The sequence below is a fragment of the Hyperolius riggenbachi genome, chromosome 3 (genome assembly GCF_040937935.1).
Source record: "Hyperolius riggenbachi isolate aHypRig1 chromosome 3, aHypRig1.pri, whole genome shotgun sequence".
NCBI lineage: Eukaryota > Metazoa > Chordata > Amphibia > Anura > Hyperoliidae > Hyperolius > Hyperolius riggenbachi.
The window spans coordinates 442,602,758-442,624,384 of NC_090648.1; the positions used below are offsets into that span (position 1 = coordinate 442,602,758).

The window sequence follows — 21,627 nt, forward strand, 5'->3', positions numbered from 1 at the left end:
CAGTCCTGATGGGTGTTATACTGAGACTGGTAGTACTGATGGGCATGTTTCGGTGGTTTCTGTTTCCGATGAGGTCGGTTTCGGGTGGACTGACTCTGGAATTGGACCTTGTCGGGCTGCCCCTACCTTCATGAGTCTTCAGTTTGAGTCTGTTGCTAATAGCAGTTTTGGGGGTCGTCTGGAATTCGACCCTGGAGGGGGGGGTACTGTGATGATTTGCTCAGCTGCCTGTGCAGACAGGCAGCCCTTTGACCATTGTGTAAGTTTGCATGCTGCAGGACTCTGGAAAGAAGAGTTTCTGTCAGTTTTGCAGCTTGTGCTTGCAGAGGAATTTGCATACGTTGTCATGCAAATTGCCTGGCCACATTCATTGGAGGCGTGTACTATAAGTACTATGTCTTTCCCACAATGCTTTGCTGGTCATTTCCCTTCCATGCTCAGTTCCTGATGGACACTGCTGGAGTGTCAGCCATTGCTATCTAGTATAGTTAATTCCTGGGGGTTGCTTTAGGCTCCCCTTCTAGCCCAGTCAGGTTGTATTATCTGTATTGCCTGTTCTGTCTTGTCTTGCCTGTTTGCCATTGTCCTGTCCCTATGGTGGTTGACAGGAAATGGTTCTGATCTATGTTCTTGGAGTATAGCTGGTGCAGCGGTTGCTGCCAGCTATCTCTTCTGTTCTGTTTCCTGGGATCGCGCTAGCTACTTTGTGCTAGCGCTGGGGATCCTTCTGTTCTGTTTCCTGGGATCGCGCTAGCTACTTTGTGCGAGCGCTGGGGATCCTTCTGTTCTGTCTTGTCGGTCGCGATTGCGCTGTCACCAACGGCGGTTGATAGCGAATCGTTCTGTCTTGCTGAGATCGCACTAGCCGCTAGCGTTAGCGGCTGTGGATCTTTCTGATCTGTGTTCCTGCTTGGATCACACTTGCTCTGGCGGAAGAGCGGTGGATCCTTCCTGCCTAGTTCTTGTTTTTCGTGTGTCTGTCTTGTCCGCTGCGCTTGCTACAGGCTCGGTGAGGTAACCGTTAAGCAAGCGCTCGCGTCCCCTGTTTCATGTTTGTCTGTTTATGGTTAGTTAGGCGTGCTTGTCTCTATTGTGCTTATCACGTGGAGATCGCGCATAACCGCGTGCACTGTTGCGAATGAGTGCGGTGTTCGCGGTTAGCTAGCGGTTGTTATTTTCCGTATCTCCTTATTGTATTTGCTGTGCCTTTGCTACCCTCGTATTCTATTCTGTTCTGCCTTGTGTCACGTCTCGCGATCGCACCTCTCGCGATCGCGTTCCTATTTCGTATCTGCTGTTGTGTGTGCGCGGTCGCGGAGTGGCGACTGGATTGGCGCACACACATACAACCTATCCCTTTTGCTCAATCTCATTCGCAATCGCCTCTCTTGCGATTGCGTTCTGCGCTTCGTACAATTCCTGTCTGGCACTTGTGGAGGTACAGAGGATTGGTTCCTCTGCACTCCCCAGCGCCATCTGCCGACAGGAATTTCCCTCTACAGGTGCATAGCACCTTTTGCTGGGTTCCTGCAAATTATACGATTGTGGAGGATCTCCGCCGTGTCAGCGCACGCGTTGTGCGCTGATCACGGGGAAAGTTCCACAATCGTTACAGAAGCCATCAAACCTGAATGAACTAGAGATGTTTTGTAAAGAGGAATGGTCCAAAATACCTTCATCCAGAATCCAGACTCTCATTGGAACATAAGGAAAGCGTTTAGAGGCTGTAATTTCTGCAAAAGGAGGATCTACTAAATATTGATTTCATTTCTTTTTTGTGGTGCCCAAATGTATGCACCTGCACTTGTTTAAACAATAATTGCACACTTTCTATAAATCCAATAAACTTCATTTCACTTCTCAAATATCACTGTGTGTGTCTCCTACATGATATATTTAACTGACATTTTTTATCGTAACAACCAACGATTTATACAGGAAAATCATGACAATTAACAAGGTTGCCCAAACTTTCGCATCCCACTGTACATTACTGGTAATATATCAAATGAAACAATCTTTAAAACATAGAGGAATGTTCCCTGTGTGGATTTAGAGAGTTTAACCTGTCTAATTTCCTCTTATCTGTGACTAATCACCACTGTAATTTGATATCTTCAGCTGTGTCAGCTCAGGAATCTCCTTTAAGCTGCTAACTTGTAAACATAGGATGTTAACAATATGTCTGCCTCCGTAAATGCAGGAAGTAAACACACTGCATATTTATTGCAGGATTTGTATCAGCTGTAACAAAGAAATGTTTTTCTTTAAAGATTCTTATGCTGTTGCATATCTTTTAGAGCAGAGAGGAAGTTCTGAGTTCATGTCCGCTTCAATGTAGCATACATCACACATGCTGCAAGTTCTGCCAGTTATGGTCTGTATCCCAAAGTGTGAAATATATTATGGACTAAATAATATTGTAATGTAACTAAAGAGGATAGTAAACCTATGATGCATGTAATGTGATGATTTGTTGGAAAAGTTTCATAGAGGTATAATAAGAGGTATACATTTTTATGGGAACTTTGACCCAAAGTATGCTCAAACAGCAGCACGATATTTAGGGGGATAACTAGAAATTACTGGGCCACCTTTGATACTTTGGATGGGAGGCCCCACACTCTTCAATTGCCACTACAGTGCACAGCCCTTGGGGAAGGGTAGAAAGGCTGGTGTTAGAACAGCACTGTACATAATACCCTGCTAAACACTGAATAGGCACTGTCTACAAATGTTTGTCTGCAAAACTTTGTATGATTCCTTATCAGTGGCTGAGCAGATGCACTCATTAGAAAAATAGTGCAGAGAGCAAAAATCTTTTCTCGCCCTTAGTTGTCGGTCTCTCAGGACAGGGAAAATAAACTTCTCCCCCCATGGGCCCCGGGCCCCCCTGCAGCTGCATCCCTTGCAAGGTGGATTGTTATGCCCCTGATGATATATGTAGGCTGCCGCTTGACACACTCGGCATTTCCCTGCAGGTTTTTCATCTGTAAAAAAATACCTCTCCCTGAGCTTAAATACTCAAATGTATGTGACCAGCAATAGTACTGTAAAAAAGACCCGAAAAAGGATAGGCTTGGACTGCTATCTGCTCCTGGGCCCATAGCAGCTGTTGTGATTGCTTTGGCTATTTCTGCTATTTTAACAATAGCCATGCACAATGAAGTAAATAACTAACCTATTCATAATGTGTCACTGGCAATGTAATTATTCCCAAAAGTATAATAATCTTAAGAATTTTCAGTGTATTTAAGGGGCCTTTACCCACGTCCTTACAATCCCTATTAAAAAGTAAGAAATAAAATCACATCCTTCCGATGCTCCCTGAAAAGTACATAAATTTTGATATTCTAAGAGCCAGCCGCTTTGCACTGGACTCCTCCTGGTCTCTCTTTATGTAGGATTCATCCTCTAGTTCTTGCTCACTAAACACTAGAGACCTCTAGTGTTTAGCAAGCAAGCACTAGAGACTGAATCCTACCAGGAAGAAGAGGAGGAGTCACATGCAGCATGGTCAATCCAGAGTGGGTAAGATTCCTCTGCTTCTGCTGCCAATATCTTCTGCAAGGGTACATGGGGAGGGAGGTTGGCAACTAAACTCCAGGGACAGGGAAACAATGCAAGGGGACAAGGGAGGGTGGGAGGAAGGTCGGGCAGCTTAGCTTGTTAGCAATGGGAGACAGAGAGGACAAGGAGGGGACACCGGGTGATGCTGTATGGGAGAAGGAGTGGGGTAAAGTGAAACACCGCAAAGAGTGAACTGAATATAAACCAAAAATTGTTTGGGGTTCTTTGTGAGAGCAAAAAAAAATGTATAAAATGTATACAGTATCAATTAATAACTTGTATCAAGTAATAACTTACTAAGCACATAAGCAGAAAAAAAATTAATATTATGTGTGACAATCCTTTGAGTTTGAAATATCAGTTATTCCATCTACACTAGCAAACAGTTAAGGATTTTAAAAAGCACATGTTGTCATGTATTATTAAACATTAATATCAAATCAAATAAGTGCTAATGATCATTCAACATGATAACATATAGGTTAAAGCACAGTCATTAAATCATCAACAGAACTAACTGGATAGGAGGAGTGAAACTGGAAATACCCCACCTACAGGCTACTGAAGATAGTTCAGAGTACATAACCTTGCACAAAGTCAAAGCTGACTGAATACAAGACACAAGTTGATCTTACTGCATCCAAAAGGACTCTCACAGGCAGAAAGTTAAAGGAATACACGTTTCCACATATGCTATTCAAGCATTTTCCAAATCACAAAGAAACGGGCAATGTAGAGAACTAAAAGCACACCAGATAGTTAAAGGGGCACAACATATACATATGAGAAGTACGTTTTTTCCAGAGTAAAATGAGCCATAAATTACTTTTCTCCTATGTTGCTGTCACTTACAGTAGGTAGTAGAAATCTGACAGAACTTACAGGTTTTGGACTAGTCCATCTCTTCATAGGGGATTCTCAGGGATGTATTTGCTTTTAAAAAGCACTTAGTAAATGGCAGTTGCGCTGTTCAACTGCCAAAACACTGTGTAGCGAGCAGGGAAGCTAGCCGGCATCATTGTTTAAATCCTTTTTAGGGAATATCTTTATAATGAATAAAAGCCTTGTTGAGAATCCCCTATGAAGAGATGGACTAGTCCAAAACCTGTCCCTTCTGTCAGATTTCTACTACCTACTGAAGGAAAGTAATTTATGGCTCATTTTACTCTGGAAAAACATACTTCTTATTTGTTTTTGTTTGCACATATTTTAAATAGTAAAATTTTTCGCCATAGTGCCCCTTTAAGGATATTTTAAACAGTTGATAAAAAATATTTATGCTGACTTGCACTCATAACTGGAAGATGTCCAGTGGCATTATCAATACCAACCATACAACAACTCCCTTAACAATCCAACTATGCTTTGTAAAAGTCTGGTCAGAAGAGGTCTTCATATAAAATCATACTTCTGGCAAAGAAATGACACCAAGCAATTAGACTATGCATGAAAACACATAACCTACAGTAGTGTGCAGAAAATTATCAGCCAGTGCTCAAGGTTGACTTCAAACTTATACAAGATAAACTTATAATATCTGATTGTAACAGAAGACTCTTTGTTTGTTGAAGGCCTAAAGGACAGTACAAAGATAAGTATGATAAGTATAAGCAAGTATGGTTTATATTTCTTGCATGTTTGGTGCTGCATTTCTGCACATGGAGTTGCTGACTTAGTCAGGGGATTAAAACTCTCCTCAGTATTGCATAAGGGAGGCTTCTGAGAAGTTCCAATTCCATTCTGGAACAAGGCAATGATAATGACCTAAAATATTTAGCCAAAGTCCTAACAACTATCTCCAGTAAAAAGAAAAATAGGGACTCCTGGAAGATATGCTATGGTCACCACACACCACTGATCTCAAGAAAATTGAGTCTGCATGGTATAACATGAGGAGACAGAAGTCATTAATCCCTGAATCCAAAGTACAACTGTGGTTACTTAATTAAGACTTTTGAAACAGCAGCATGATGAATGAAAATAAATAGTATATAACGCAGGTAAAAAAGTGGCTGTGTCTTGAGCCAAATGGGATTTGTGCTGCTGTACATCTTGTGTCCTCTACTATTTGGCTTCAGATGGTGGGTGGGTAATTCAAGTAAGAAGAACTATAGACACCACACTATATGTCTGATGCAGGTGATTTTGCCTAGAGATGGCCCCAATGGTTCGCCGGCGGACACTCTGTGTCAAATACGTAATTTTCTGAGGGACTTTTGGCATGTATCCCACTCCGCCATGCCCCCCTACAGGTGTTAGAACCCTTGAAACAACTTTTCCATCACTTTTGTGGCTAGAAATAGTCCATGTGTGTTTTAAAATTCACCTGTCCATTGAAGTCTATGGCGGTTTGCTCAGTTTGCATGAACACAAACTTTTGAGGAAGTTCACGTTCGCAGTTCGCGAACCTAAAATCTGAAGTTCAGGCCATCTCTAATTTTGCCAAGCGCACGTAGCACACAGCAATTTTACTCTTCCTAATGCCAGAGGAGCACTCTTGTTAATCTATTAGTGCAATGCACAGTACCAGGATGATGCTTGCATTGATACAGCATAACAGGCATTACCACCATAGCAACGTGTGGATTACTGCGGTATTGCACATGGTGCTAGTAGTGTGTGGTCCTCCCGTGGCATTAGGAAAGTAAAGTAGTTGGGCATTGCCTGCACATGGCAAAATGACTGGCCTTTTATGCGTCTGGCCCCATGTTTCCTAGCTTTTCTGCATTACAGTAGAAATGATATGTCTAGGTGAAGAGAATGGAATTGTAGTTCACAGGAAGTTGCCAGTAAGCATTGTAGGACCTCAATCTACCAACAGGAAACTAGCCAAGCAGTTGAGGTCTCACAGCTGTAGTTATGGGAAAGTTAAGCCACCACACATTAGATTTTTAAAATGTAAAAAGTTTACTTTGAAAGGATATATTAATTATAATTTACACTAATCATCATATTTGCCTTGTTTAGTTTAAGATTTGGTCAGTACCTAAAATACTTGATGCTGTTTTTAAGACAATGAAAAGTCGCACCAAATATTGTTTTAATTCAGAATTTGGCTATATACGCACTTTGCAAGTTGTAAATTGATAAATGTCATAATTGATTAAAAAAATATTTACTGCATTGTGTGTCAAAGTTTCTTCCCTTTACATAATTTTTTACTAGAGCCTAAATATTTTTCACAGTACCGTAGATGTGTGCAAGACACTATCTGCTAATCAAATAAGTTCAATGAAAAAATAGGCATTGTGTGTGGGCAATACCATGGTGATCACCACACTATATCAACAATTAATCAAACATTGTTATGCCTTTGGGTATACTGATGTAAACTGCAATTTCATTGATCCGTGAAGTGTAATAATAATATACAGTGCAAAGATGTCCTCAAGCCAGCATAATGAGCATTCACAAGTTCACCACCCTAGTAAATACTTTAAAGACCACTATCATGAAAAATTGTAAAATGTTAAATTATTATATATAAAATGTGCATTTGTTCCAGAATAAAACCCATTATATTTGTTTCCTACTTTGCTATTGCTTACAGTAGGTAATTACAATCTGACAGAGCTAACAACTTTTGGACTAGTCCATCTCCTCATGTGGGACTTTTTAAGGTTTTCTTTATTTTCAAAAGCACATACTGAATGGCCATAGTCCTCATGAATGGCCATAGTCATCTTGAACATCAGTGACCAAAAGGCACAAAGACAGTTTGTACAAAAGTACAGGGAGGCCCCACAAAAGGCTACAGGATGGCTCTGATTCTGAATAAGTTGATACATATTTTGCCCATGAACATCATAGCCCATGTACTGTATCTGTCATAAATTAGCTTACATCTTCTCAAGAACCTGTTTGGATGTACTGATGCAATGAAGGCATCTTAATGATATGTATTTATGTTTTCAAAACAATCTATGTATGCCTTTTTGATATTGCATGTATATAGCTGTGTGCCCTAACATCTTGTCAGCATACAGGAACTGAGTTTGAAGAAGGCTGATTAGCCAAAAGATGACTCTTTTTCTTTGAAGTTAGCTAATGAATGATATCATCCTGATTCAACACTTCTTGCTTTTACTGACTGGCAGTTACTCAGTTCAACTGCCATAACAGTATGCAAATAAGTAGGGAGCCTGGCTGTTATCTTTGTATAGATCCTTTACAGAGGATACCTTTGCAAAAAAAAAAAAAAATACTGAGATTCTCCTATTAACTAGTCACTGTAAGTGACAGCAGCATAGGAAACAGTAACTTATAGTGTGTTGTATGCTGGGAGTAAATGTTATATGTATGTTTTTTAAATGTTACAAATTTTACGATCGCGCCCCTTTAAAGGAAACCAAAGATGGTTTCTTAGCTCTTATTTATACTTACCTGGGTGTTCTTCCAGCCCCGTGAGCCCCAGGGCCTCCCTCACCGTCCTCATAGGGTCCCCCGTTCTGCCACTATAACCCCTGGTAATCCGGGCAGTCGCAAGCTTCTGCGCATAAGCGGCTTGGCTGTGCGTTCACCCTTCAATGTGCTCCCATCCCCTGGAGCATTCTGCACCTGCACAGTAGTACTGCAAAAGCACAAAATGCTCCAGAGGTTGGGAGTGCGGCCTTCCCCGCATGCAAAGAAGGCAACGACTGGCAGCGACTGACTGGATTACCGGGAGTTGTAGTGCCAGAACGGGGGACCCAAGGAGGATGGCGAGGGAAGCCCTGGTGCTCATGGGGCTTGAGGAAGCTCCAGGTAAATATAGTTAATGGAAAGCATACCATTTCTGGTACACTTTAAATAGTAATAATTGCTGCAATTAAATGGCAGTTTATTAAATAACTCAACTGCCAGATCATTAATTAGCAGCAAATAGCTTAATTTGAAACATTTTTTTCCACTTCCTGGAACAGTGTAGGTTTGCCTACAATTTTACAGTACGCTCTTCTCAACTGCATGTGCGCATTTAATGTAATCAGTTTCCAGAAAAAGTTGCAATAAGACATTATTTTATGCAATACTCACCTTGGAGGAATTTAGAAAAACTGCTTCACTAACTGCATTTCCATTTCCAGGTGCCTGAGAGCTGTTTGGAGTAAACACCATCAAGTCATTCTTAGGTTGTCCTGAGTTTAAGTAGAATTTATATTGGCTTTCTTGAGAATACATCCAACTGCCACCAGTGTTTGAACAAATCTTGTAATTTTCCTTTAGATCATTGACTTCATCTCTATATTTTTGCCATCTCAACACAGTAAAAGCTATTAAAGTTATAAGAAATATACTTGATATTATGCAGATTGCAATGACTAAATACACATTTGCTTCAGAAAACTCATCACTATTTCTGTTTGACTCTTGAGGATCTAACGTCATATCCTCTTCAGATTCCACCAGAGAGATGATGATCTGTGTTAGAGCAGTCATGACTGGCTCGCCATGATCCTGAGCGACAACCACTAACCTATACTCATCATTATCGGAGTCTGTAAATGATCGCTTCAAAATGATGTCTCCAGTTTGCTGAGATATTATAAATGGAACCTTCCCAGATGATTCCTTAAAACTGTAAGACATCAATGCATTGTATCCAGAATCAAGATCAACTGCTCGTACTTTGGTAATAAGGTTTCCACTTTGTGCTGTTTTTGGTGCTTTTACTGTTGTTGCTAAAATAATTGGAGGAAAAAAAGGTGCATTGTCATTAATGTCCTCAATGAAAATGTTAAGAGTAAGATTAGAACTAAGTGGAGGCAGTCCAGCATCAGTAGCCCTTATGTGACATTGAAAATAAGTAATTTGTTCATGGTCAAATGATACTAGAGCAAATACTTTACCATTCTCTGGTTGAATGGAAATATAAGAAGAAATTGGAATTCCATCAATGTTCTTGTCCGTTATTGAATATGTGAGGAAGGAATTCTGGCCAACATCTGGATCAGATGCAGATACAGTGTAGACATGAAAGCCTGGAGGGTTGTTTTCTTTGATAAAGATTGTGTCATAAGACTGAATAAACTGAGGGCTATTGTCATTCACATCACTTATGTCAATCTTTAGGGTCATTGAAACTGACATAGGAGGAAAACCCTCATCTGTTGCAGTGAGGAAAATGTCATATGTGGACTTTTTTTCACGATCTAATGGTCCATCTACAGTTAAAGAAAAATCTCTCATGAAAGCTGGAATAATTTTAAAGGGTGTATGGTTAGAAATATGACAGCTTACTTTTCCATTTGACCCAGAATCCTTGTCCTGTGCACGTATCATTGCAACAATTGTTCCTTGTGGAGAATCTTCAGGAACAGGAACTGAAAGTGACGTCACAATCAACTCTGGAGGATTGTCGTTAACATCTACAACAGTCACAAGAACCTTACAGTGTCCCACCATTGGATTTTCCCCATGATCTGTAGCATCAACTGAAATGTCATATCTTTTAGTTGATTCATAGTCCAAGCTGCCAATTAACTTAATTTCTCCTGTGTTAGGATCCAGCTTGAAGATGTCTTTTACTTGTGATGGTAACAGCTTGCTGAATGCATACGTAATTTTACCATTTTTACCTTGGTCCAAATCTGTGGCATTTAATTTCATTACCAGTGTCCCAATAACAGTATTTTCTGCTACACTGCACTGGTAGAATGGTTGATCAAACACTGGTGAGTTATCATTGGCATCTTCTACAGTTACTACAATTTGTGTGGTACCACTTAATCTTGGTTTTCCTCCATCATAACATGTAAGGGTCAGAGTATGGGTGGATTGCTTTTCTCTGTCAAGTGGTTTCTTCAGCACAAGTTCTAATGTTCTGATCTGGTTCATATATTTCTGGAAATCTAATGTAAAATAATCACTTGCACTTAGTTCATAGTTCGTAACTGTGTTTGTCCCAACATCAGCATCAACAGCACCTTCTAGTGGGAAATGAGAGCCTGCATGTTTCAGCTCTGATATAACCAGGTTGTACCCTGTAGAGGAGAATGCTGGACTGTTGTCATTTATATCTTCTATTTCTACTTCTACAAGATAAATCTGCACAGGCTTGTCTACAATCATCTGCAGATGGATAACACATAATGATGTGTCTTGACAGATCTCTTCCCTGTCTATTATGTTATTAACAAACAAGATCCCATTTTGCAGATTAATCTGGAAATACTCCTTTTCATCTGTAGAAACAACACGTAACATTCTGGAATTGATCTCACCTATGTCCAGTCCAAGATCCTGAGCAATTCTTCCCACAAATGTGCCGTGTCTGGATTCCTCTGGGATAACATAATGCAGCTGACACAAAACAACATTCCAAGACATCTGGAACAATATGAAATGGACAAGCCAGCTCCTTGCTTCATAGTCCTGCATTTGGATAAGCATTTCTTGATTTCAAAGGTGATCTAGACGATATCTCCAAATAATTAGAAGCATCTAGGATGTTTTGGGAGCCAGTAGGTTGAGAAGAATTGAGTGTAAGCTGAACATTTTCATTAAGAACATGACGAGGCAGCAAAGATGGGGGAGAGCTCTGATTTTCTACATAGTGAAATGATACGTAAGTAAGCAGTGACATCTAGCGTCTGGTCAAGATTTTACAATTGTATACAAATGTAAATGCAAACTTAACTCAAATGATTACTTCATCTTATAACATTATTTTCATCATTATTTATTCTTTTTTGTAACATATACAAATTGTTACTAGAAAAGTGATGCAAAACCATATGCCGAAAATATTATTTGCAAGTTATAATTTCACTGTACTATCAAAATCATGTATATTTTTTAGAATTATAAATTATGAATTGTTAAATTAATTTCATTTATTTTTGCAATACCTTACAAATGTTTAAAGGTCATGATGATGAACATATCAGTAACTGGGCTAATGAAAAAAGTTGACATTCTTTAAAAATGTGTTTATAATATTATAGTTCAATGATTTACCATCTGTCTTGATGCAGAACAAAAAAACCCTAAAATTTCCATAAACAATCATGCAAAGCAGCTGGGCTCATGAATATTATTGTACTTGATTATGTTGCATTGGAGTTTGGCAAAAAAAAAAAAAAAAGAGATGTCTAGTGATGTACGATGTATGGCTATTTTTGTTTTACCATAACTTTAGTGAAAATGTCCCATTTTGCTGATGAGAACATTCACAAAATATATGGTCATGAGAAAATTATATTTTTCCAAATGCATAGAAGTCTATGGGCATAAGAAAACATACTTTTGCATAAATCAGCGTAATACAAACTTTTTTTTTAGCATGCATGCAAATACATGATTTTCCAAATGCATTGACATTGAAGGGTATGAGAACTTTTTCGAGCAAGTTATTATTTTCACAAAAAATGTGTGTTTTGCCAAAGTTACAATATTTTTACATAACATTTCTGAGTAAGGGGAAAATGCTAAATTTGATGTTCAAATTGTTAAATACTATTAAACTGTACCTGTCTCCTTGGTTAAGATTAATATGATATCTTGACAGGAGAATATGTTGTTTAGTCTTCAGTAAAGATATTTATGGATTTCATATTTTCTACACTACTAAAATCTTTTTAGCTGTCACACAATTGCTATAATGATTACACGTTACGTGAATATAACAATGTTTCCTTAAGGGGATCTGTATGAACAGTATTATGGTAGATAATACACAATACACTGTATATATTTTAACTCCAGTTTTAATTAATAAAAGTTAAAACTGCCCAAGTCATTTTGTGACTAAATGTGGGCAAATATTAGCTTTCAATTTTAGACTGCAGCTGCTATAACTTTTGAAAACTGGGTACAATTTCAAAATAAACTTCCTATGAAGCCTATAATTAAAGGGACTCCAAGCACCTCACATGGGCATTGGTAAGGAACAATCTTATCTCAATGTGGAGGTTAAAGGGACTCCGGGCACCTCTCATGGGCATGCCTTTAAGCCACACGAGTTTCATTAAAGTTGTGCTATGACCCCTCTGGAGGAGCCTCTTGCAATGGCCATGCGTGTCACTTTCTCCTCCTGCTTCATTCAGTGATGCACTTTTCTAACTCGAACAAAAACTATTTGGTGTAGAACAGCGATTCAGGCATCGAATTAAAGAGGAGAGCACAAGCTACAGAAAGGTATGCATCTTTAAGTACTTTGCAGTACTGGTCGGAGTCTTAAAGGCATACCCATGAGAGGTGCTCGGAGTCCCTTTAACCTCCACATTGAGATAAGATTGTTCCTTACGAATGCCCATGAGAGGTGCTTGGAGTTCCTTTAAAATGCCTGTGTGCATTTGATATGTCTGGTGCCCCCTCCCCTCCCATAAAAACAGTACTAATTCAGAAGTAAAAATTTCACAAATGCCTTCTAATCTGCACAGAGTCTTTAATTGTATTGCAATTGCACCTTCATTATTATGAACAGCAGGAACATACACTGTCATAAGGTCCACTGCAGTCACCGCTACATTGTAGTAATAAGGCTTGTTAAAATATCTGCACTGCAAGGACTGAATTTCAGCCCCTGCTATTTATGGTACTGCAGATGAAGTTGCACATCTTGTGCCTTTTATTTGCCAAGAGGCCTTCCCTGCAGCCCTATATAAAAGGCAGATGCTGATTGATCAGAGCATCTACCCTTTTATTTACTCTCTAGTCACTGTTTCAAACCTTTCTTTTTCTTGGGGTGAAGTTGCAGGTGGTGTCTACAGGCAGTTACATTTCTCAGTGCACTGCTTCCCCTTTGGAGGCCTAGGAGGCCCTCCAGGTAATATAGCTCCCGAATCACATAGTTAACACGTTCCCAAAATGGGGGTATTTGGGTTGGCATGATAAAGCCTGCACATGGTACCCCTGCTAACATGTAGTTGCATCCTATATAATAATAGCCCTGTGTCTCTGCGTCCCATCCCTCACTTCCTGTATGTGTGTGTGTGTCTTGTGTTTTGCACTGCTGCCCATGTGCAGGGAGGGATGCAGAGACTGAGGAGAGCTGAGGGAGGATGGGGCCAGAAGGGGCGGGTGTGTGCACAGGGGGGGCGGGCGTGTGCACGGGGGCGGGCGGGCGTGTGCACGGGGGCGGGCGGGCAGGTGCACGCGTGCGCGTGGAGGAGTGGTGACAGACCTAGCCCATTTTTAAACGGGCTAAGGTCACTACTTATTATATAAAACCATTGTCTCTTTGTAGGATAGAGGATAGTCAGGTTCAGCTCTTGCTATATCTGGTGGCGCAGATGAAATTTCACATCCACATCCTGTGCCTTTAAATCTTTCAAGAACCCATCCCTGCAGTCATGTACGTATAAGCCTGGTGCTGCTTGGTCTGAGCATCTACCATTTTATTAACGCTCTAGTGATGAGTATAACAATGTTCCCTAAAGCAGATCTCTATAGCCAGCACTTTAACTGATAGGTAGATGATGATTTAAATAAGCTCAGTTATTGTCCAATCTAATTTTCCCTTAAATTGGAAGCCTTTGGTTGGTCCTCCCTTCTCTAGTATATTCTACATTATCTACATTATCATGTGCTCCTTTCCTATGACTGCCTTGTACATGTATTACTGGGCCTACCTAAGCAGCCCAAAATCACATGATCATGTATTTTGTATCCTGTTTGCCTTCTACAGCTTTGTCCTTTGATGAATAACCTTGTTACATCCGTCATCTTTTGTATCATTGTATGCATTTATTGTCCAGCGCTGCGTAATATGTTGATGCTTTATAAATACAAATAATAATAATATTAATAATATTCCAAAGTGTGGGTCAATGAAATTGCCTTCAGTAAGGTTTTAACACCAGGCCTAAAAAGCAACACTTGAAAATTATGTTTGGCTTTGATTTTAAAAAAGAACCAAAATCCACAGGACATGGCACCTCCATAATAAATTCCTTTTTCTTTAAGTTCACTTTTCCCACAGAAAGACATAATCATCTTTGTTTTTCCTGAAAACAATTCACCAATCTACTGGTACTGACACAAGAATGGCTGTTGAGCAATAAAAAGTTCAGTGAGAATATCTCTTATACCTCACTGCAATATACAAACCAGTACAATAGTATGCCATGTTTAACTCATTTTTTTTTTTTTTTTATTTCCTGAGCACTGTGATTGACTCACAGTAATCAGGAGGTCAGCGGGGACGCGCTACTGCCTCTCGTGCTCGGGAGTTGCCGGCATTACAACTACACCGCATCAGGCTTAGGCAGCCACATAGTTTTAACTGCATTAAATTTATGTTAAATATATATTTTTAACTTTGCAATACAAGAGGTACTGGTACTTGCAGACATACAGCTTACTGTAAATCATGTACACCCACGATGCATTGCGCCACCTCAGTAAGTGAAAATGCAACTCATGCCTTCATGTTCTGAAAATCCAGGCATATCTCCAGAGCTGCTGGTGCATGACTAGCTTTTGGCCTGTTTATCTTTCAGAGCTTATAGTCCAATATGTGCATTGCTGTTTCAGGTTGTTTCATCTCGACCTTGTTCACTGCATAGTATCGGCAATTTTGCTCTATGAGTAGGACTGGCAATTCAGATAGGAGCCAGATAATTCATGGACAGTCAGATCTACTACAATTTTGTGAAGGGCCAGGAAGAGCTGATAAGCCCCATCCTAAAAAAATATATAATAATTATAAATGTGCTTTTTTTGTCACATGGCTATGTAAAGGAAGGCAAAATTATATTTAGCATAGCCTAGGCATGTTGTAAACCAGTGGCTTTGCATGTATTCCTGACTTTTCAGAGACATAACGGAATGACCTGTACATTCACTTTCTGAGCTAAACTGATGCATTATGGGACTACCTTCTTACTCAAATATTTGCAAAAAAAACCAACATTTTGTTTTAAGAAAACAACATTGTCTTTTATTATGGCATTTTTTGATTCTTTTAGACCCTTTAAACAACCCCATGTGATGATAAATCTCCATGTCTTAACTAGGTACCTTGTAACTCATATATATTTACTTACAGATTCACCAGTAAGTAAAGTCAAAATTAAAAACACATAGCTTATATAACATATCATGTATCGGAATTTTACTCATTCTCACACAGGCCAGACCTAATCTCGGTAATGCACCTGCACAAACGAGGTATATTAACCTCAGATGTCTGCTTCAGAGGGTGGGATAAAGCAGCGGTAGCCTGTGGTCTTGCCCAAGAGATTAGGTCCTTTGGTCAGTCTACTTCCAATCGGCCTCCTCAGTTTTGGAGGTCAGTATTTCCCCAGACCACTGGGTAGCTCTGTTCCATAAGAAACCTTCCTCCATCACAAAGAACCAAAACTCCTTTCTTGGTCTAGGTTTTAATGCAGCCAAATCCCTTGTAGTCAAGGAGTGGAAGTTCCCATCCATCTGCCACCGAGCTCTAACCCATAAACTTCAAGAGATATACCTATTTAAGCAGATTACCTGCCGCTTAAATACTCTTCCCCCTCTGAGCCATAGCAACTCAGAGGGAGAAGTAATTTGGGGTCTGGCAATTGCTGCACCCAAATTACCCATGGTCAGGCTGCAGACTATAGCACTGCAGCTATAGCCACACCCAACTCAGAAGCTATGCAGCCAAGAACACTTGCTTTGCCTTTCAACAGAGGTGATAGATTGGGTGGACCCTTTATAAACCATTAAGCAAACAAGAGGTAGATGTGTTGCAAATGGAAGTGCACACCAACTGAAATCAAAGTAGCAGATAAGTGGGAAAATTCAAAGGGAGGAATCAACAGGCTGGATGCCTCAAGAGTCAAACAAAGAAACATAGGATGTGAAATTTTCCATAAATTAATGCATAAAATGATGACTTCCTTATAACTGCCGATCACATGTGCAGATTCCCTTTTCTGTTTGTGTAATTACATTTATTTTGAGGTGGGTTTGAGTTTGAATGATGGCCCTGGGAAAATAAAAACATTTCATAATACTAAAGAAAGTTAGTGTTCACCAAGAAATTCAGAAATAACCACAATAAAATATACAAAATTTAAACAAAGCCATGTTTTAAAAGACACTTGAAGTGAGAGGGGTATGGAGGCTTCCATATTTATTACCTTTTAACCACTTGAGGACCCACCCTTTACCCCCCTTAAGGACCAGCATTGAATTCTGTGATCTGTGCTGGGTGGGCTCTACAGCCCCCAGCACAGATCAAACACCAGGCAGAGAGATCAGATCACCCCCCTTTTTTCCCCACTAGGGGGATGATGTGCTGGGGGGGTCCGATCTCTCCTGCCTGCGTGTGGCTGGCGGGGGGGGCACCTCAAAGCCTCCCTCCGCGGCGAAATTCCGCTTCCCCCCTCTCCTACCTGGCCCCCTGGTGATCGGGGCTGCACAGGACGCTATCCGTCCTGTGCAGCCTGTGACAGGACGTCCTCTGTCACATGGCGGCGATCCCCGGCCGCTGATTGGCCGGGGATCGCCGATCTGCCTTACGGCGCTGCTGCGCAGCAGCGCCGTACAATGTAAACAAAGCAGATTATTTCCGCTTGTGTTTACATTTAGCCTGCGAGCCGCCATCGGCGGCCCGCAGGCTATTCACGGAGCCCCCCGCCGTGATTTGACAGGAAGCAGCCGCTCGCGCGAGCGGCTGCTTCCTGATTAATCAGCCTGCAGCTGGCGACGCAGTACTGCGTCGCTGGTCCTGCAGCTGCCACTTTGCCAACGCACGGTATAAGCGTGCGGTCGGCAAGTGGTTAAACAATACCATTAGCAAGGCATTCTGACATTCTTTCATGCATCAGAGTCTGAATCACCCACTTAGAACAAGCACGCAGCAGTTCCAGTTAAACTTCAGTCAGAAACATATGTTCTAAGGATTGGACAAAAGGATCAACAGGACAGCCAGACAATAAGCACGATTCAATTCACTTTTTCTTTTAAGTTTTCTCCTAAAAGATAATTTTTCATATTCTGTTTAAGATTACTTTTCAGCACTCTGCAATTGAAAAAGTATCAAAAGTAGATACACAAGTAATATCAAAACTATTTTTAGTGTTTTTTTGTTGCTTGATGGTGGCTTAAAAGATATTTTATTCATCAAGTGTGAAAATATTCCTTGGAAGAAAACTTAAGAGAAATAATAAATTGAATAAGGGCCGATTTGTATTGTTTATAGGAAATAAATATAGCAGCCTCCAAATCCCTCATATTTCAGGTGTCCTTTATTATTATATAGCTTTGGGTTTGTCTCACCTTGTTAAGGATGAATCCTTGTTGATTTCCAATATTTTCATTTCCTGGAGTTTGGGAAGAATTAGGAGTGAAGACAATCAAATCATTTTTGCCTTGCACTGCGCTTGAACAAACTTTGTATTGTGTGTGTTGAGAATACATCCAACTTCCACCTGTGTTGGAACAGATCTTGTAATTTTCCTTCAGGTCACTGATTTCATCTCTATATTTTTGCCACCTTAAGACAGTGAAGGCAATTAAAGTAATGAGAAATATGCTTGCTATTATGCAGATAGCAATAACAAGATAGATGTTAGTGATGGAAAAGTCATCAGTATTGCTTTTTGACTCAGGATTATCAAATTTAATTTCCTCTTCAGATTCAACCAAAGAGATGGTGACTTGAGTTATTGCAGTCATGGCTGGTTCTCCATGGTCTTGAGCCACTACCGTTAATCTATATTCATCATTGTCGGATTCAGTAAATAAACGTTTTATACTAATGTCACCAGTTTGCTGAGAAATGATAAATGGTGTTTTCAATGAAAAGTCTTTAAAATTATAAGACATCAAAGCATTATATCCGGAATCTAGATCAAATGCACTAACTTTAGTCACTAGGAAACCAGGCTGAATTGTCTTCGGAGCTCTGACAGTCATTGTAGAAAAAAATTGACTGAAAATTGGTGCATTGTCATTAATATCTTCAATAAAGATATTTAATGAAAGGTTAGAACTACGGGGTACTAGGCCAGCATCAGTTGCTTTAATGTGACACTGGAAGTGTGTGATTTTCTCATGGTCAAACGATACTAAAGCAAATATGTTTCCATTTTCTGGGTTGACAGAGATATAGGAAGAGACAGGGATTCCATCAATAACGTTGCCACTGAGTGAGTAAGTTATAAATGAGTTCTGCCCAATATCCATGTCAGAGGCTGATGCTGTGTAGACTTGAGACCCTGGAGCATTGTTTTCCTTGATAAAGATTGTGTCCATGGCCTGCTGGAAATGGGGGGCATTGTCATTGACATCACTTATTTCAACTTTTATAGTCTTTGATGTAGAAAGGAATGGAGAGCCTTCATCTCTGGCAGAAATTGTAATTTCATACATATCCTTGGTTTCCCGATCCAGCGGTCCAGTCACAATCAATGAAAAATCTCCCATAAATGCTGGATTTATCGTAAAAGGTGCAGGTTCAGAAATAAAGCAGTGGACTTTCCCATTTGAACCAGAATCTCTGTCCCGTACGCTAATGATTGCAACCGTTGTCCCTTGTGGAGAGTCCTCAGATACAGGTACTGATAAAGATGTGACTGTTATCTCTGGAGGATTGTCATTGACATCAGTGACACTCACTAAAACTTTACAATGTCCAACCATTGGGTGTTCCCCATTATCAATTGCATCAACCTGAATTTCATACATTTTGACAGTTTCATAGTCCAGTTTGCTTTTTAATCGGATTTCACCTGTTTGTTTGTTTAAACTAAAAACTCTGCTTACTTCTTCTTTTACTTGCTTGCCAAACTCATATGATAGGTCCCCATTTTTCCCCTGATCTGGATCAGTAGCATTTAGTGTAAACACTAAGGACCCTTCAATAGCATTTTCATCAACACTACACTGATAAAATGGTTGACTAAAAGATGGGGCATTATCATTAACATCTTCTACATTAATGACAATTTGAGTTGTTCCACTTAATCTTGGCTTGCCACCATCATAAGCTGTAAGTATCAAATTGTGGACAGATTGTATTTCTCTGTCTAGAGATTTCTTTAGTACAAGCTCTAATGATCTGATCTGGTTCATATATTTTTGAAAGTCCAATGCAAAATAATCATTGGCACTAAGCTCATAGCTTGTAATGGAATTTGTTCCAAGATCTGGATCAACAGCACCCTCTAGGAGGAATCGAGATCCCGTAGGTCTGAGCTCTGATATCTCTAGATTAGTCATACTGGATGAAAAATATGGACTGTTGTCATTGACATCCTCTATTTCAACATCCACACGATACATCTGTACAGGCTTATCTACAATTACTTGCAGAGGGATAATGCAGAAAGGTGTATCTGGACACAGCACTTCTCTGTCAATTGTTTCCTTAACAAACAAGATCCCATTCTGCAGATTAACCTGGAAATATTCCTTATCATTGACAGAGACAATATGCAACATTCTGGAATTTATCTCACCTATGTCCAGTCCCAAATCCTGAGCAATTCTTCCAACAAAGGTGCCATGTATGGATCCTTCTGAAATGGTATAATGAAGCTGACTCAGGATCACATCCCAAGACATCTGCAGCAATAGGAAACGTAGCAAAATGTTTCTTGCCTGGTAATCCTGTATTTCACAGAGCATTTCCTTAAATCACCGAGGTCTGCTAGGACAATTCTTCTTGCACACAATGCATTCACAAAGCTTGATAATCAACAACACGGGAAAAAAAATCATGGGTAAAATCTCCAGGCAAGAGCTTCAACGGCAACAACGAGAGGGATGCATTAAAGCTTTACGTGGATGTCATAACTTGGTGTGGAGTGACATCTAGTGTTGACTCACAAGATTTCAGTCATTATTGGCCCTGTAAGTATATTCATTTGAAGTAAAATGTTTTAGCTTGCTTTTCTTCATAAAGTCATGTTTACTATAATAGGTATCTATCACTTTCCTATAAATATATTGTGTAGTTGGCTCTTATTGCAATGTATGCCTAAAATAGTGTGTGCGCGTGTGTGTGCGCGTGCGTGCGTGTATGTGTGTGTGTGTGTGTGTGTGTGTGTGTGTGTGTGTGTATGGATTGTTTTTCTGATTGGCTGTGTTATATTACAAGTAGTCCACTAAACTCGTTCACATAGTGCCTAGCTGCAAAGTGTTTTGTGTTTTCAAATAAACAAAAAAAAACTCATAGAGTAACACCGGATAGCTGACATGCTTTGAGCCACTCTGTCACCTTGTTATAGCAATAACTGTATGTCTTTATTGTAGCAAAATAAACTTTGTTAGTTTAGGAATTGTGCAGATGTTTTCAATTTTGTTTAATACAATACAGGTGAGGCTACCTGCTTTCCGCCACGGCCAATGGAGGAGGTTTGAGCAGTAGCCTATTTTGTATTAAAAGTAGGTTTAGTTTTATATTTTTATCCTATATAATAAAACCCCTGTTTCTCTGTGTCTTCCTGCGTCCCTGTGTCTGTGCGTTTTACCCAGCACACATTTGCAGCATGCGGGCGAACTTGAAACAGCAGGAGCACGAGTGTAGGGAGGTGGGCGTGTGAGCACGTGCCATAGCTGTGCATTCAAGCACGTCGAGGAGTGAGGCCATGCACATGCACGTCAGGTAGCGAGGTCATGCGCTTACGGTATCACAGCCATGTGCGTGTGTGTGGGAGCGTGGCCGTTGCGGGGGGGGGGAGGTGGGAGAAGGGGGTGAGGGTGGTCGAGCCCTAGCACCTGTTTGTTTATGGGTGGGCTTATTTCTAGTTTATCATAAAACACAAAAACACATCAAAATGCAAACAGCAAAGTATGGTAATATAGTCCAAGAAGGAATCCTGCTAATTATTTGTGATTTAAAGCGGAATATAACCCTGCATTTCAACTTTGCTCTAAAATATTATTTACAGCATATCATATGCAAAAAGCATTTTTTTCTTACTAGACCAGCATTGGAAGGGTTAAACACAGACGTTTCAGGTTCCGTGGAGAGATATGCAGAAGTTCAGATTGTTACATTCTATGTATCTATTGATAAACAGTTACACACTCTTTGGCAGTCCTCCAAGCTCCTTCTCAGTCAGAGAGATGAGTCACATTCAACAATTAGATGCATTTCTGTAAACAAAATGTATCTCTTTTCAGCTTCGGATGCGTCTGCAGAAA

At 40.1% G+C, this 21,627-nt stretch overlaps 1 protein-coding gene across 13 annotated transcripts in view; it reads right to left on the reverse strand.

Annotated features, from left to right (window-relative positions):
• Window positions 1–21,627, reverse strand: part of LOC137564209 (protocadherin alpha-C2-like) — a 362,151-nt gene that overhangs the window by 189,546 nt on the left and 150,978 nt on the right. Inside the window, exon 1 of one of the 13 annotated variants that reach the window (XM_068277790.1) lies at window positions 17,755–20,216. The exons of 11 other annotated variants lie outside the window; for them this stretch is intronic. In XM_068277790.1, coding sequence (XP_068133891.1) covers window positions 17,755–20,106 — 2,352 coding nt within the window. In that variant the 5' untranslated portion in view covers window positions 20,107–20,216. Of the gene's footprint in view, window positions 1–8,583; window positions 11,006–17,754; window positions 20,217–21,627 lie in introns of those variants that run through there. One more of the 13 variants, XM_068277789.1, reaches the window with a different exon arrangement.